Source organism: Tubulanus polymorphus, chromosome 8, assembly GCF_964204645.1.
Source record: "Tubulanus polymorphus chromosome 8, tnTubPoly1.2, whole genome shotgun sequence".
NCBI lineage: Eukaryota > Metazoa > Nemertea > Palaeonemertea > Tubulaniformes > Tubulanidae > Tubulanus > Tubulanus polymorphus.
In genome coordinates, this window is record NC_134032.1 from 11,088,998 (window position 1) to 11,107,314 (window position 18,317).

At 37.6% G+C, this 18,317-nt stretch overlaps 4 protein-coding genes across 4 annotated transcripts; all 4 read right to left on the bottom strand.

Annotated features, from left to right (window-relative positions):
• Window positions 1-2,553: 2,553 nt before the first annotated feature.
• Window positions 2,554-3,957, bottom strand: LOC141910354 (multidrug and toxin extrusion protein 2-like). Its single transcript, XM_074801088.1, has one exon. The coding sequence runs from the start codon at window positions 3,955-3,957 to the stop codon at window positions 2,554-2,556; it is 1,404 nt and encodes a 467-aa protein (XP_074657189.1).
• Window positions 3,958-7,051: 3,094 nt separating this feature from the next.
• On the bottom strand, window positions 7,052-8,506 carry LOC141910355 (multidrug and toxin extrusion protein 1-like). The gene has a single exon (XM_074801089.1). It carries the CDS (start codon window positions 8,504-8,506, stop codon window positions 7,052-7,054), a length of 1,455 nt encoding a protein of 484 aa, XP_074657190.1.
• Window positions 8,507-10,645: 2,139 nt separating this feature from the next.
• On the bottom strand, window positions 10,646-12,100 carry LOC141910356 (multidrug and toxin extrusion protein 1-like). Its single transcript, XM_074801091.1, has one exon. The coding sequence runs from the start codon at window positions 12,098-12,100 to the stop codon at window positions 10,646-10,648; it is 1,455 nt and encodes a 484-aa protein (XP_074657192.1).
• Window positions 12,101-13,168: 1,068 nt separating this feature from the next.
• Window positions 13,169-14,452, bottom strand: LOC141910106 (uncharacterized). Its single transcript, XM_074800819.1, has 4 exons — window positions 14,350-14,452; window positions 14,152-14,208; window positions 13,842-13,929; window positions 13,169-13,360 (listed from the first exon to the last, which is right to left on the bottom strand). Exons 1-4 carry the CDS (start codon window positions 14,392-14,394, stop codon window positions 13,212-13,214), a joined length of 339 nt encoding a protein of 112 aa, XP_074656920.1. The 5' UTR covers window positions 14,395-14,452; the 3' UTR covers window positions 13,169-13,211.
• Between the last annotated feature and the right edge of the window lie 3,865 nt (window positions 14,453-18,317).

An 18,317-nucleotide genomic window follows, 5' to 3' on the forward strand; every position in this document is an offset into this window, starting at 1 on the left:
CAGTTTTACGACGTTGGGACTAGTTGCTCAAAAGTTGGTTAAATATAACCAGTTGATAAAAACCATACAGACGATTCAATTTTCAATTTCAATTTATTCATCATAAATCCAAAGTATAAGATTGTGAATGAAGAAAACAACAATAATAACAAACAGACAAAAAACAAAAATGTGTGACACAAAGATGTGCACTAACAGAAAAATAATAAAAGGAGAGAGAACTAATACAATGTCTAACATATATATATATATATATACAATATTATTTAAGTGATATTTACAAGCCCATGATATATGAATTTCGCAATATTTAAGAAGATTGGTTTATTGGGATTAGTAAAGGCCGAAAGAAAAGTGTCTAGGTTTAGATTTACAATATCATATTTAGTTCTTAAATTATCCTGCAGTTTACAATAAAAAAGAAAATGGGATTCATCGCCGACAGCGTTACAGTGAGGGCAAATACGATTTGGTTGAGCGATGCCGAGTCTCCTTCCTTTTTCAATTATAAGGTTATGACATGACATTCGAAGTTTTGCTATTGCTGATTTTAGAGAGTGGTCTTTTAAGAATAATAAATATGGTTCTAGCTGAAATTTAGATTTCATAGTTCTATAAAAGTTATACCGGCTGTGAGTTGGATCATTGATCTCTGAATTCCAAAAAATAAGAAAACCCTGTTGCATATATTTACATACAATTCTAGTTGATCTGGTTATATTTGGATTGTGCCCTAAATTTTCCCATATATGGTTAAGATTACAGTCTAATAGAATTTTTTTTATACAAGAAACAAAATTAAAACGAGAGTCTCGGGACGAGGATTCATGCATATCTAACAAACAAAGATAGAGCAGGGAGTTTTGATTATTTTTCATGCAATTTAACCAATATTTCACAGAAGATAAAATTATTTCAATGAGTATGGGAAATTGGCCAAGATCTCCAAGGAGAGGTAAAATAGGTGATCTGTTATGGAGTCCAAGGATATGACGAAGGAAACGGTTAACTACTTTTTGCATTGAGCAAAGTTTGAAGATATCACCTATGTTGTCTTTTATAGTACGATCATCTCCTTTATTTAGATTTTTAATCAAAGGTGTGACTCCCCAAACTTCGCTACCATATGTAATAATAGGTTTGATGAGACTGTTGAAGAGTTGCAGTTGTTGGATAATGCCTAAATTTCTAAAGCCAGGAATTTTTATGAGGTTGAATAATGCTCTAGATCCCTTTTTACCCAATGCATCTTGGAGACTATCCAGTTTACCATTACAGTGAACAGTAAAACCCAAATAATTATAAGTTTTACAGAAATTTATAGTGCAGTCATTAATCTTAAATTTTGATTCTGTCATACGCATGTTCCTAGCTTTACTAAATTCCATTATATTAGATTTTCCATAGTTTACATCAATACCCCATGTGTTACAATATACACCTAGATTATCCAGTGATTTTTGCAGACCTTCAGGTGTTCTGGATAAGATAACAAGATCATCCGCGTATAGTAGGCATGGGATATTGATGTTCCTTATAGTTGGAGAGTCACAATTATTAAAAGATTTATGTAAGTCATTGATAAAGATATTGAAGAGCATCGGACTTAGAATATTACCCTGATGTACACCGATTTTTACTGGAAATTCCTCAGATAGACCTTTGTCGTTTTGGACTCTGGAAAAGGCACTCGCATACATATTTCTTATAACTTTATAAAATAAACCACTTATACCGGATTTTATCAATTTAATAAACAACCCGTCATGGGGAATGCTATCAAAGGCACGACTGAAGTCAATAAAGGCGCAGTAGAATTTCTGTTTGCGTTTACTAGTGTTTCTATCGATCAAGTGCTTCAGAGTAAAAAGGTGATCTGAGGTACGGGAGCCCTTTCTAAATCCAATTTGGTTTGGGTTAAGAATGTTGTTATCTTCCAAGTAATTTACAAGACGGTTGTTCAGAATGCTACAGAAAAGTTTACCTAAGCAGCTAGAGATAGTGATCCCCCTGTAACAGTTGGTATCACATGGATCACCTTTTTTAAAAATAGCTGCAATAATACCTCGGGACCATTCTTCAGGATAGGTGCCACTGGATAATACAGAGTTAAAAAGGCTCAAGCATAAAGTTTATACTGCACTTAATCATTTCGTTCGAAAGACGATGAACTCATGATTGTCACTGTGTCAACTATCCACTGGTTAACTCTAATCAAAATTCTGAGCAACTGATCCTAAGTGTAATCCTAACAGTCGAACAGTGTGTCCTCCCCTTGTACATTTCATCACTTAGCATGATGAATCTTACTATGTCGGCCGAGTCTTCAAGGCATCTGGTAGGAGGATGAAGAGAAGAGAGACAAAAGACTAACTAAATTCTACGAGTATTCGCTGAAAATTAAGTAAAGGAATTTATCTTCATTGTTAATTCGGTGTTCTTTTTTCAGATTTATATTTCCATATAAGTTTATTTCAACAATTGCAGACATCTTTTTTTCTAATTTAGTAATTTCATATCATCCAAATCCAGATTCAAGGAAGCGCTGGGTGTTTAGTTTAACGTATTGTAACCCAACTCTCCATTTCTGGTTCCGACTTGAAGTAAGTTCTGATCGTCTGTAGTTCTGTCACGCGCTAGTTTAGATTGTTCGTCCCAATCTAAAATCAATAACGCGTACGGGGCGAATATTAACGATTTTAAAACGCACGAACTCTGATATCCTATTACTATACTTAATGCGCCTAACCGAGTAAAATATAATAAAATCAAACCTAACGATGTTCCTATAATCAAAGACACGACACACGTAATTGAAATCAGGGCTATTTTAGCGCATCCTTTGATCGCGGCGTTGAATACGGCATCTACATCGAATAGGGGCAAACTCGCTCCGATGTAAAGTAGCAAAAATTTCAATTCGGCTTGGACCGATTTATCGCTAGAAAAAACGCGAGCTAAAACAGCGTGAAGCGAACATATTAATGCACCAAAAACTACGGCGACCGTCATCGATAAACCTTGATAAAAGAACAAAGCTCGTTTAGCCGTTTGACCGTCCCTGGACGATAACAGGAAACCAACTCTCATACTACACGCTTCAGATATACCATAAAAGATATTACAGTTAAGATTGATCACTTGCAGTGAGACGTTCAACGCTACAAGTTCGACCACTCCAAAAGTACCCGTCAAGAACAGGCCGATTGTCAAACATAGTGTATATGACAATTCGGATACTGTTGCCCCAAGAGCCATACTAGCTACCTCCCATAGATTCTTAAATACCTCCATACTAGTTCTGTATAAAGCGACAGTATCTTTGTTAGTTAGATGACATGCTATAGCCATGGCGACCACTGCGTTGAAATAATAGATGACCAGCGCTATAGCTGGTCCCAGACTGGCCATACCTAGTACGATAACCATGACGTAACAGACGACTGCGCTGAAAACGTTGTTGACTACTGCTACGATAACGACTGGTATAACAATATCCTGTGACATTAGAAAACGCGTTAAAATTTCAGACGCAAAGACAAAAATGTTATCCGGCAATGCCACCATCAGCATCCCTCCAGCTTCTTCGGCTACGGTTGCATTTTGTCCGAAAAGAATGAAGATTTTGTCAGCAGTGAAATTAATCGGTAGCAAAACTAAACCGGTACAAACCACTATCAACAATCCTCTCTGTAACAACAAGAGCGAATAACGATAGTTTTTGGCGCCGAAAGCTTGCGAGAATAATCCTTCCATGCCCATATCTAACGAATACAGGAGTTCGAAGAACGTGTCCGTCAAAGAAAATGCGGCTTGCGAAATCAAATTCGATTGTCCAACTATTATAGCAAACGTTAGAAAAGGCAAATCGGCTAAAACGAGAACGACTATAATCGGCCATGACGTCACGAGAAAAAAACGTAATTCCTCGCATAACCAATCCGGAAGTGCCTTCATTATCACGTCATTCCTGCTGCTCGATCAACCTTGCTAAAAAAATGTTACCTTTTTTGTTGTTATTCTAGAGTTAGAAGAACGACTAAATCAGACAGAATAAGTAAAATGTCTCGTCCATTTTACAATTCTATGTACGCAATGACCTCCAGAAGGACGAGTCTCACTGATCTGCGTTTGATTGACCGTGGGTAACTTGACTATCACATCCTCTACTGCGTCAGTTTCAGTATAAAACATAATCACCATTCGATCACGATGGCCTCCTGGGGGCGTTAAAAATAATCTTTTAATAAAAATTTGTATTTCTAAAAATTAAATCCTATTTTCGAAAAAAAAAATAATATCTTTGAAAAAAACAATTTCGAATATTAAAGGAACGTTTATCAAGAATACACTTTTCTATTCAAAAATTCATTATCTTTTTTATTTCCTCCGGACGCTTCGGCATACACTCCTCCCCGACCGGGTGATAACAAAGCGATACTCACCTTCAGCTTCCACGAGTTGTTACTAGGAATCTGTCTCCGGTGTGTCCCCTTTTAAAGATATCGCAACTCCGAATAAAAACATCTGTTCCCCGTATACTAATAGCTATTTTTCATCATTTACTTTTGACAACTATATCTATCACGGCATCGGATAGTAACCTAAATTATGGGTTTAATCTATGCTATCAAGTTATATAAACGGCGGGAAACCGACGTGGTATCGAAAACTGCAACAGCCGTTTCCACGATATCATGATCAGCCGGAAGAGTTATTACCAGCAGACGGGTAACTAGGTGGCCTGATTTCTTGGAATTAGGTAAATCCGAATTGTGAATGGTAATTTTCATGGTTCGATGGACCAAATATTTCACCCGGATTAAGCGCAAATCCGGATTGAAAAGCAAATGATACTCAAAACTTGAAACTACTGACAATTCAATGATAACTAATGAAAATGAAAGTTCAACCATATGTTACTACATATATAGTTATTACATTGAGACCAAATACGAATATTCGCTAAATTAACCAAACTCTTGAACTACGAAATATGATGTGGATAAAGATAATTGAAAACGGTAAAAAGAATATAAGACCACAAATAGATGGCTATTGATCCTGAAAACTTCAAAAATGTAGATTAAAATTTGTAAGAATTACGAACTTTTGAATGAGATGAGCAATAATTCAAGTTGAATTATCGGGAAGACGATATCAATGTTTATAACTTCACCAGCGCGCATTGTTGCATCAACTTTATGATTGAGTAATATGATAAAAAAACTACGGGGAAAAATAGGGACGAAAAATTCAACAATGCGGACCCGGCGGGTACCCAAAAAATGGCGCCTGGAAACTGTAAAAAGGCTTATTCATGGTATCAGATGTTTTTGTCCAGAGTAGATTAGACCAAAACGCTTACCCAAATAAATGGTTGCAATGTGACCAAGATGATGAATGTGAAAATACGCGCACTCATCGGGATCGAACCCGGGTCTCGTACGTATCGTACGTACTAACCAGTTTGGCCAGTGCAGCTTGTATTATACGCGTAATACATAACCAGTTACGCAAGGATTGGGTTTGATGGTAAACTATTTCCGAACAACTAAACCAGAATGACCAGTAAGCAAATTTTAGAAATTGAGAATCGTTCAGTAAGGAAGTTCAGGCTCACCCAGCAACATTTGAACATTGGCATCGAGTAATGTGTAATTCAAAAAATGCCATCTCAGCTAGGGACAGCAATCATATTCATATATACAACCAATCTTTCAACGCATACTAAATACACCTATAAATATCACTCAAGACATCGTCTACGGAATTACTTAAACAATAGCAATACATTTCTTCAAACGCACACATGCGAACTATCTTTTATTTCTCGCGAAATCCATTTTGTACAAAAATGATTACAATCTAGATGCTCTGGCCGCATCAACACTATAATTTATTTCAAAAACTCACTAATTGATCGCCTAAACCACAAAATCATGCTTCAACAAATCCTTCATATTTGGAGTCTTAACAATATACATACGTGTGGACGCAAGTATTGCAGTAAACAGAATCATAATCGACACCATTAGCATAGTGTATTAATTAAACCCAACGCCATTTTTTATTACTTACACCTACATATCCCGACTTAGACACTTGAGGAATGTTCTGATTTAGATCGAACAGGGATGACGGTCTATCAATACGCATAGAACTATCTGACCACTTTTGCGATATATATGATGATTTTGTGATGATATACATATATACATATATACATATATATATATATATATATATATATATATATATATATATATATATATATATATATATATATATATATATATATATATATATATATATATATATATATATATATATATATATATATATATATATATATATATATATATATATATATATATATATATATATATATATATATATATATATATATATATATATATATATATATATATATATATATATATATATATATATATATATATATATATATATATATATACGCATTAGTTTTCTGTTTCTGGTGTTTTGACTGTAAACTCAGTCTCATTGCCGCGATAGCTGGAACGCTGCCTCCGTTTTTGGCCTCAGAATAGCAAGCTCAGTCTATCTGCGCGCAATGGCGACTGGAAGGTTGCCTCTTGACATCGGTCTCATTAAAAACTACCAAAAACCTAATGGTGACAATGTAAATAAATCCCGGTCAAGACCGTATATACGGTACGTAAGTGTACAAACATGTATTCAACGATGAACTTATCTATGTCATTTAATTTTTAGCAACCGACCCTGCGCGGATTCTCACTTGGGTCACAAGTGTAATCCTAACAGTTGAACAGTGTATCCTCCTCTTGCACATTTCATTCACTTATTAGCATGATGAATCCTGATCATGTTGGCCGAGCCTTCAGGGCATCCGATAGGAGGACGAAGAGAAATGAGACAAACGACTAACAGAATTTAATGAATATTCGTTGAAAATTTAGTAAATGAATCGATCTCTATTGTTAATTCAGTGTTCTTTTTTCAGTCTTATATTTCTATTATTAGTTTATATCAAAAATTGCATTTTTTTCTAATTTAGTAATTTCTTATCATCCAAATCCAGATTGGAGGCGCTTGGTGGTGAATTGAACGTACTGTAATCCAACTCTTCAGTTCCATCGCCGACTGGAATTAAGTTCTGATCGTCTGTAGTTCTGTCACGCGCTAGTTTAGATTGTTCGTCCCAATCTAAAATGAAAAAGGCGTACGGAACGAATATGAATGAATTCAAGACGCACGAACTTTGATATCCCATTACAACACTTACAGCGCCTAACCGAGTAAAATACAATAAAATCAAACCTATCGATGTTCCTATAATCAAAGACACGAAACACGTTATTGAAACCAGGGCTATTTTAGCGCATCCTTTGATCGCTGCGTTGAGTATGGAGTCTACAGCGAATAGAGGTAAACTCGCTCCGATGTATAGTAGCAAAACCTTCAATTCGGCTTGGACCGATTTATCGCTAGAAAATCCGCGAGCTAAAACAGCGTGAAGCGAACATATTAACGCACCCAAAACTACAGCGACCGTTATCGAAATACCTTGATAAAAGAACAAAGCTCGTTTGGCCGTCTTACCGTCCCGGGATGATAACAGGAAACCGACTCTCATACTACACGCTTCCGCTATACCCCAAAAGACATTGCAGTTAAAATTGATCACTTGCAGTGAGACGCTCAACGCTACAAGTTCGACCACTCCGAAAGTACCCGTCAAAAACAGACCGATCGTCATAGAAAGTGTATATGACAATTCGGATACTGTTGACCCAAGAGCCATACTAGCAACCTCCCATAGATTCTTAAATACCTCCATACTAGTTCTGTATAAAGCGACAGTATCTTTGTTAGTTAAATGACATGCTATAGCCATGGCGACCATCGCGTTGAAATAATAGATGACCAGCGCTATAGCTGGCCCCAGACTGGCCATACCTAGTACGATAACCATGACGTAACAGACGACTGCGCTGAAAACGTTGTTGACTATTGCTACGATAACGACTGGTATAACAATATCCTGTGACATTAGAAAACGCGTTAAAATGTCATACGCAAAAACGAAAATGTTATCAGGCGTTGCCACCATGAGCATCCTTCCAGCTTCTTCGGCTACGGTTGCATTTTGTCCGAAAAGAATGAAGATTTTGTCAGCAATGAAATTAATCGGTAGCAAAACTAAACCGGTACAAACCACTATCAACAATCCTCTCTGTAGCAACAAGCGTGAATAACGATAGTTTTTGGCGCCGAAAGCTTGCGAGAATAATCCTTCCATGCCCATATCTAACGAATACAGGAGTTCGAAGAACGTGTCCGTCAAAGAAAATGCGGCTTGCGAAATCAAATTCGATTGTCCAACTATTATAGCAAACGTTAAAAAAGGCAAATCGGCCAAAACGAGAACGACTATAATCGGCCATGACGTCACGAGAAAAAAACGTAATTCCTCGCATAACCAATCCGGAAGTTGCTTCATTATCACGATTTCCTTCCTGTTGCTTGATCAACGTTGCCTTTTTGTTGATAATCTCGAGTTAGAAGTACGAATTATCCTAAACCCGGCAGTTTCGTCTTTTCTACAACTCTATACGTATCAACCAGATGGTCGTCGTTTCACTGGTGGCTTTATTCAGTATGAACATCTCGAGATGCATATATCGTGGTGTCTGTCGTTTCTGGACGCTCTCGGCTCGCTTCGGCGTTGGCTCTTACACGTTGTCAACTGTTAGCAGAATACTTAACTTTACTAACAACTGCAAACTTGAGTGTGTGTGTGTGGTGGTATCTTCGATAATTTTGGGGAACTGTAATACAATAAATAACCAGTTAAAAAAGCTTTAGGTAGAAAGTGACGGATCATTTGTGAGTAGTCAAAACCAGATCAGTTGATATTATATAATCATCTTTGTACTAAATTTTATTAATTATGTACGTGTCATAAAAGTATTCTACTTTGACAATAAAGTTTATATATATTATATAATGAAAGGTTTGCGAATAAACAGGTTTGATATGACGTAGAAATTGACAAAGACTGTATGTTCTTTTTGGTATTAGAAATTAAAAATATTAAGTTTCTCGGTTTTGCTATGATAAACAAATATTTAATGAAATAAGAGTAGTAGGCCTATGGGGAAAAGTTACCAAGTTAATATAAAGTTGACTCACTTGTGATCAAAACGAATAAGCACTTACGCGAGGATTTAGCTGAAGATATCTTTTATTTGCGAAGTACTAAACCAGAATGGCAATAGGCAAATCTATAGAAATCGAAAATCGTTCGTGAAAGGTCATAGTTTTCTACGTTTAGGCATGTTGCGGCAATAACCATAGACTCTTTCGTTTGAGCAGGGAGGTGGGAGTGAATTTGAGTATTAACTAACAATCACAATTGATAACTAACAATCACAATTGATAGAACACTATATCCGTGTTGACGCGATGTAGTGAGAATTCCACAATTATAACGAAAAAGTCCGAAAATGAAACTTCGAGATAGTAGTTTATTTCAACGTTTCGACTATATCCTAATAGTCATCTTCAGGAATAATGAGAATTTAATTGAAAAATTATGAGATATATATATACAATCCAGAGACAAAGAGACTAATTCAAGTAATCAGAGATGATACAAACTAAAGGAAAATTAACATAGAAACAGTTACACGCTAAAATAGATGAAGAGAAGCAAACTAAGGGGTAATTATAAACAACAATAGTGAGTATAAATATAAATTAGAACTTGAAATCAGTAGTAAAAAGACAAATTGTGGGCACTTAAATTAAAACAATGGTGAATACAAGTTGAGAGACTAAAATAGATGAGAGAACAAATAACAAATAATCAAAGGGGAATCAAGTGTTGAGTTTAACCAGTTTACAGAGGAATATAGATATAAGTTTATTATGGGGTGAAAAACCATTGTTAAGGTTTACAACGTTGTTCGAATTTTCAATTATTAATGCAGATTCCAAAATATGTCTTTTAGTTTTATCGCTGCAAGGGTAAATTAATTCAGCATTAGCGAAATCAAAATTGTGTGAAGTCTGAGTTGCTAGTCATGTACTTCAGACTTCACACAACGTCCTTCGAAAAAAAAAACGAGACAAAATGAACAGAGAACTAGAACAAAAAACTAACACTATTTCTATTATTATTACCATATTAAGTGCTCTGTAGAAGCAATAGTTATAGGGTTTTATATGTATAGGAAAAGATAGTGTGTGAGCACGATAGCGCACACTAGATGTGTGCTGGTGCGCACACTGAAGGCAAGTGGCTCAAATTACAAGGAGGGAGTATGTTGATAAGAAAGAGCAGCATTGAGTAACTATATTTAAAATGAAAGGACTTTTAAGGGATGGTGAGTGTAGTCCAGGAGGGAGTAGAATGGAAGTAGCAGGGATAAGGCATACCAAATAGGGAGAGGATAGAAGCGGGTAAAAGATTAGTTTTCAAAACGTCTTTAAACAGTTAAGACTATCAATAGATCTAAGGTTGGATGGTAATCCATTCCAGATAAAAGGTCCTGAAAATTCAAAACAAAGTCAGCTCTCTTGTATCATTGTGATATATTTGACCTCGTTTATTTCAACAATTTCAGACATCTTTTTTCTATTTTGATAATCTCCGATCGTCCAAATCCAGATTCGAGGAGACGCTGTGTGTTGAATTGAACGTACTGTAATCCACTCCGGTTCCATCACCGACTTCAATTAGGTTCTGGTCGTCTGCAGTTCTGTCACGCGCTAGTTTAGATTGTTCGTCCCAATCTAAAATCAATAAAGCGTACGGAACGAATATCAACGAATTTAAAACGCACGAACTCTGATATCCTATTACTATACTTAATGCGCCTAACCGAGTAAAATATAATAAAATCAAGCCTAACGATGTTCCTATAATCAAAGACACGAAACAAGTTACTGAAATCAGGGCTATTTTAGCGCATCCTCGAATAGCAGCGTTGAATACGGCATTTACAGCAAATAGAGGCAAACTCGCTCCGACATTTATTAGCAAAAATTTCAATTCGGCTTGGACCGATTTATCGCTAGAAAATCCCCGAGCTAAAACAGCGTGAAGCGAACATATTAATGCACCCAAAACTACGGCAACCGTCATCGATATACCTTGATAAAAGAACAAAGCTCGTTTGGCCGTCTTACCGTCCCTGGATGATAAAAGGAAACCGACTCTCATACTACACGCTTCAGATATGCCATAAAAGATATTGCAGTTAAAATTGATCACTTGCAACGAGACGCTCAACGCTACAAGTTCGACCATTCCGAAAGTTCCCATCAGTAACAGGCCGATTGTCATAGAAAGTGTATATGACAATTTTGATATCGTCGTTCCAAGGGCCATACTAGCTACCTCCCATAGATTCTTAAAGACGTCCATACTAGTTCTGTATAAAGCGACAGTATCTTTGTTAGTTAAATGACATGCTATAGCCATGGCGACCACTGCGTTGAAATAATAGATGACCAGCGCTATAGCTGGCCCCAGACTGGCCATACCTAGTACAATAACCATGACGTAACAGACGACTGCGCTGAAAACGTTGTTGACTATTGCTACAATAACAACTGGTAAAATTACATTCTGTGACATTAGAAAATGCGTAAAATTATCATAAGCAAAAACAAAAATGTTATCCGGCGATGTTACCGCAAGCATTCTTCCAGCTTCTACGGCAACGGTTGCATTTTGTCCGAAAACAATGAAGATTTTATCAACAGTAAAATTAATCGGTAGCAAAACTAAACCGGTACAAACCACTATCAACAATCCTCTCTGTAACAACAAGCGTGAAAAACGATAGTTTTTGGCGCCGAAAGCTTGCGAGAATAGTCCTTCAATACCCATATCTAACGAATACAGGAGTTCGAAAAACGTGTCCGTCAAAGAAAAGGCGGCTTGCGAAATTAAATTCGATTGTCCAACTATTATAGCAAACGTTAGAAAAGGTAAATCGGCTAAAACGAGAACGACTGTAATCGGCCATGACGTCACGAGAAAAAAACGTAATTCCTCGCATAACCAATCCGGAAGTTGCTTCATTATCACGATTTCCTCCCAGCAGCTGCTTGATCAATATTGCTAAAATACGCTTTTCGATATTCTAGTATTAGAAAAGGAGTTAAGATTCTAAATTTGTCCTCATTCCGACAGAATAAGTGAAATAATAACCAATTGATGAAACACTATTCCGTGTTGTGACGATACACAGAGAAGTTTCCTTTCAGATCAGCTGTAAATTCATCCGACGTTTCAATCCTAAATAGTCATCATCATTCAGAACGTGAAATAAATCCTCGGGTAGAGAATTCAAATAGTCGGGAAATCCATTATAGCAAAAACAGCGCATAACCTCTTTTTCTAACGAGTAACATTTAAATGTTTTGTTGCGTATGTTTTCGGGATCTCATTTCCTGTCGGCAGGTATAAGGCATAGAGCTAGTGATTAGATTTAGTATAGATTCCTTGATGTCCACGGTAGGTTGTTTTTCTCATTCAACAACTCGTTTAGCTTAAACGACTAGTTAGAATTTTGAAACGTTTGAGCAGCCAGAAGGTCACAGGTATTTCTAATTATAAACTCAGGCCCGTTCCGAGCTTTTTTGAGGGCATTTCTATTTCAAGAAGAAGGGCACTGTTTATCGTGAAAAGAGGGAACATTCCTATTGAAAAAGGACAGATCTTAGATATGAGTGGCCGGGTACATAAATAAATTATTTGGGAATGGATGCTTTTCATTTTCCGGAAACAACACGAAAATTGTATTTAAATTTCGAAAAATCTTGACCCAAATCTGTTTAAAACTGGCTTTGGAGGGCGCTAACAAGATTGAAAAAAAATCATAGTGATTTCCGAGTTTCTCGTTCAAATAATTGTTGATTGAAACATATTCTATATATATTCGAACATGCGTCAGGTTATATTCTGAATGTACTCAAGCGGAGTTCCTCAAGGAAGCGTGCTTGCTCCGATGCTTTTCGTGAATTATAAAGACAACTTCTGCAAAAAAACAAAAAACTACCACACTGATGAAGCTATTTGCGAACGACACGAAATCATACGAAGGTAGGCCTAAGAGTATCATAGGCATGCGAGTAATGTAGCTTAAGGTTTTTCGATAAGTTTCTTTATTGAAATGAAATAATCATACATTTTACGAAGAAGGAGCAAAGCAGACGTTTCCGCTGTTGAACATTAAGGGGCAACACTTGCGTTTTCCCGGGCAGTCGTTATCGCTGTGGCAGCTGTCAATACCGTTAGCGATCAGATTAGCGGGGAACGGACATTTACCAGGTTTACCGACTGAAAAAAAATGTCATTCGCATAGAAATTATATCGACTAAATGCAAACAAAAAATCTCCGTTTAGAGACCCTTCAACTTCGAGGCCAATTCAAGAAACCATTATCACTTAACTGCGTGTTTTGATCGTAATCGCTCGGAATCAGAATCAATCGGGTCCTGTTCGCGATCCCTATTCATTTTGTTATTTGAATTCGTATCACTTAAGTGTTGTTTTGTGAATATTTGTGTGTATAGGCCTATGTGTAACATTTTTCCTCCATATACCATAGAAATGGTTGGAGTGTTAATAAATTCGTAATTCATAATTCATAATTCAACGAAGACGGGATAACGAAAATCCCCCCCCCCCCGAAATCAAAACAAATCGTGTTTGAAATAAATAATTATGATAATCAATTATTATGCAATGTGATTATTAAACTTATCTAGAAGCGACTGTATGACAGAATATTCGCCAACCACTGATGGATCTCACTTACCATACATACAGCGTGCCTCTTCACATAGTCCGCCCTCGCACCACGGATGGAATATCCTACACTCATGAGACTCTTCACAGTTCACACCCTGTTCATCAAACATTCACATAAATCAATACATCTCTCAATTGCTTTTGTCCCCATGCTATTTATTCTTATATTCAATGGAAACTATTTTCTTGACATTTTCTTCAACATATCAATAGAAAGGCCGAATAGGCATAAGTTTTTGAAAATGACCCCTCTATTGATATACACAAGGTGTGTATAGACCTTATTCTTAGCGTAAACCAGGCGTAGGTCTACTCACCTCGCATGTAGCTGTTTTACCATGAATAGCGGCCGCTTCTAAACTGACTATACCTAACTACAACGAGTAAATAAACAGTAAAGAATTGATATACAAATCCTTTCAAACTATATGTTAAAAAATGAAAGTTATCTAATCACGATAAGGTAAATTATATTTTTTTTCGTAGAAAAACATTTGTTTCATCTTTAAACTTACGGCCAGTAATAAAACCGCGAATGAAAACTTCATTTCTGAGACCATTTTCGTGCCGTCTGCTGCTTGTGTAGTTGCTGTCTGTGATAGTGATATCGACTCTCGTTCTGGGGTCGTTTTTAATGTATTAACTTAAGATAAACACATTTTATTTCAATCAGTATCAGTTTCACTGATGGCAAATTCCCACAGTGCGACTGTTTATCAAGATCCATATTAACAACCCCAAACACCTCATAGAACGGAATGTCAGAAATGTCGGAAAGAGGATCCATAAGATAAATTTCTAGATAAAATCATAAAATCGTATAAACTGCATCTTAATGTATCTGCAGCGGGGAATCAGTTGCAGATGACGATTTTAAACTTTCTCTTATTTAGAAAAAGGTATCTATACAATTTGCGGCAGTGTTTTTGTTATAGTTTCGGCAGTGTTTTCAGGTCCGTACTGCACAGTGGTGTCAGATCTTGACCGTCAAGTGCTGCCCCTATATATATCAGTGGCGGTAGATACGTGAACTAACTTGGCGGCACAATATACTTACTGTGGCATGCGTGTAATCAATAAGCCTTTTTACAGTTTCCAGGCGCCATTTTTTTGGGTACCCACCGGGTCCGCATTGTTGAATTTTTTGTCCCTATTTTTCTCCGGTTTAATATTTTTATTTCGTTCTTATCTCTGGATTTGATTAAGATAGAAACAAAGTAAAAATATCGATGAACTCGGCTGATAATAAACTTTATGATATCACTCATTTATTAAGTTAATGCAACAATGTGCGCTGGTGAAGTTATAAACATTGATATCGTCTTCCCGATAATTCAACTTGAATTATTGCTCATCTCATTCCAAAGTTCGTAATTCTTACAAATTTTATTCTAAATTTTTTAGTTTTCGAGATCAATAGACACCTTTATGTGGTCTTATATTCTTTTTACCGTTTTCAATTATCTTTATTATTTTTTAAGTAATTGCGAGTCAAACTTCCAAAACACGTTTTCCCGGGTCCCCTGCGTGCATCTTTATATCAGGAAATTTCACAATTTCACCGGCCCCTACTTTGTTGAAAATCTATGTTTTAAGTAACCATGGAAATAAGGGCACCTAGGTTTTTGAAAAACAATTATGGCAGCCCACAATCGCAGATTAGCAGTAAACATATCAGCAATTGAATTTCTTGTCTGGATATATTCTTTCAATAGAAAGGTCACCTTTTGAAGAGTAATACTATTGGTGTGATCTTTTCAATACAAGTTTGTTCTGTGAAATGCTAAAACAAGCAGATCTAATCATACTGGGTTCTATCTTATGGGCTTCGATAAGTTCTGAGACTGAATACTTCTCAAGTAATTTTAGGCATTTGATTTCTAAGATACCATATTCATTTTGGGTTGATATATAAACCAAACCATCTGGACTACAGGCTAACTGTGGAAGATCTATGTTCACCCAGAGACATGTCTTTGTGACAGTATATGTTGGGTTGATAGCAGAGTATAGACTAAGAGCCCTGTCCTCGATGTCATTACCTCTCTTCATATAATAGGTTGTCACAGTATCAATGCTCCAAACATTTTTCTTCAGGTAGTTTTTGGCACGGATAAAAACGGGTTCAAGTCCAGTATAGCGTCGAATAGTTCCCCGCTCAAAGATACATTTATAGAAAAGGGGTTATTCGGCTGCGACCGATTCTACTCATCGACAATGTCTACAACCCCGATTGTCGACCGATTCTACTCGTCGACAATGTCTACAATCCTGATTGTCGACCGATTCTACTCGTCGACAATGTCTACAACCCCGATTGTCAACCGATTCTACTCGTCGACAATGTCTACAATCCTGATTGTGAAAAGCAACTGACGGAAGCACGCAGCTCCTCGATCCCAGCCACTCTATATAAGGGTAATCCACGCACACACGCAGCCCCTCGATCCCGGCCACTCATTATAAGGGTTGTTCTAAATCGACGAAACGAATCCTCGAAAATCTATTGAACACGAAAGCACAGCTACATTTCAAACTCAGCGTGTTTATTTTAGCAACTAACGATGCTGCACTATGCCATATAATGCCGGTTTGCTACAAATATGAAAATATATATAAGTAATCAATTCAATTTATGCAAAGAAAACTAACCCACAGCAAATCTAAAAATTCGTTACTTACAATTACTTTAGCTCCTCGAGCAAGTTTCTACGAAAATGACCAATGCTCAACTGTGAGATATTCAATATATACTGTATATATAATGTACTAGACTTAGTAACAACAAAGCATGGAGAGGTTCAATGAAGGGTTACAAATCCTACAGTACTAAAGCTAAACTCGACTACAATAAAATTCTATAGCAGCAAACCGGACTTCAATTTACAACAAGGGTAATCCACGCACACACGCAGCCCCTCGATAGCAGCCACTCTATATAACGATAATCCACGCACACACCCCCCCTCGCTCCCAGCCACTTTATATAAGGGTGATCCACGCACACACGCAGCCCCTCGATCCCGGCCACTCATTATAAAGGGCCATCCACGCACACACGCAGCCCCTCGATAGCAGCCACTCTATATAAGGGTGATCCACGCACACACGCGGCCCCTCGATCCCAGCCACTCTATATAAGGGTGATCCACGCACACACGCAGCCCCTCGATAGCAGCCACTCTATATAAGGGTAATCCACGCACACACCACCCCTCGATCCCAGCCACTTTATATAAGGGTGATCCACGCACACACGCGGCCCCTCGATCTCGGCCACTCTATATAAGGGTAATCCACGCACACACCACCCCTCGATCCCAGCCACTTTATATAAGGGTGATCCACGCACACACGCGGCCCCTCGATCCCAGCCACTCTATATAAGGGTAATCCACGCACACACCATCCCTCGATCCCAGCCACTTTATATAAGGGTGATCCACGCACACACGCGGCCCCTCGATCCCAGCCACTCTATATAAGGGTAATCCACGCACACACGCAGCCCCTCGATCCCAGCCACTCTATATAAGATTGTATAAACATGATTGTAGACATTGTCGACGAGTAAAATCGGTCGACAATCGGGGTTGTAGACATTGTCGACGAGTAAAATCGGTCGGCAATCAGGATTGCAGACATTGTTGACGAGTAGAATCGGTCGACAATCGGGGGTTGTAGACATTGTCGACGAGTAGAATCGGACGACAATCGGGGTTGTAGACATTGTCGACGAGTAGAATCGGACGACAATCGGGGTTGTAGACATTTTCGACGAGTAGAATCGGACGACAATCGGGGTTGTAGACATTGTCGACGAGTAGAATCGGCCGACATTTAGGATTGATAGATCTCTACTTTTACCTGTTCTGGAGTTGAGCCGCACGTCCTATGGCGTAATGTCGTAAGATTCAATCAGTCCAATATTGGCGGATTAATTCCAAATACCAGTCCAATGTGATAAGTCTCTGCTGGAACTATTTAATGCTATAATGGACTTAAGCCTAAAAACGCTAGTGGACAGTTCCTTTTCAACAGCAGACCATAACAAAACAGTTTCTTTTGCGTGGGATGCAGTCATCCTGACATAACGGAATGGGAATGCCAATAATCGCTGGATGATTGTTTCACAGTGCCCGGAATCATAACTGCATGAGCAGGTCTGGGGTCAAACTTAATTATTTCTTTTTTTTTGCGTGTCGCTGTATACAGCTTTATTAATACTTGCAGGTGCTTTTGTTTTGCTGCGTTTCTTCCACTGGCAGGGTACCGAAGTACATGCTGGGGATTGTGTTCCAACACGGTCGTGGCATAATAATAAAGCTGCAACATGGCTACAGCGAGATAAAGCCAATGCTTTACAATGGCAACTTGCATCCTTAATTGCTCCACTAATCTTAGACATAGATACAGTTACCGAATACAGAAGTTTTTTCATAGATGCATTGACTTTCCCCTTGAAAAACACAATATCGTTTGA

Excerpts from the sequence above, each read along its gene's own strand:
- LOC141910354 (XM_074801088.1), bottom strand. The coding sequence starts at position 3,957 with ATGAAGGCACTTCCGGATTGGTTATGCGAGGAATTACGTTTTTTTCTC.
- LOC141910355 (XM_074801089.1), bottom strand. The coding sequence starts at position 8,506 with ATGAAGCAACTTCCGGATTGGTTATGCGAGGAATTACGTTTTTTTCTC.
- LOC141910356 (XM_074801091.1), bottom strand. The coding sequence starts at position 12,100 with ATGAAGCAACTTCCGGATTGGTTATGCGAGGAATTACGTTTTTTTCTC.
- LOC141910106 (XM_074800819.1), bottom strand. The coding sequence starts at position 14,394 with ATGGTCTCAGAAATGAAGTTTTCATTCGCGGTTTTATTACTGGCC. Across the intron at positions 14,209-14,349 it reads TCGCGGTTTTATTACTGGCC|TTAGGTATAGTCAGTTTAGA; the intron begins GTAAGTTTAAAG and ends TACTCGTTGTAG. Across the intron at positions 13,361-13,841 it reads AGAGGCACGCTGTATGTATG|TCGGTAAACCTGGTAAATGT; the intron begins GTAAGTGAGATC and ends ATTTTTTTTCAG.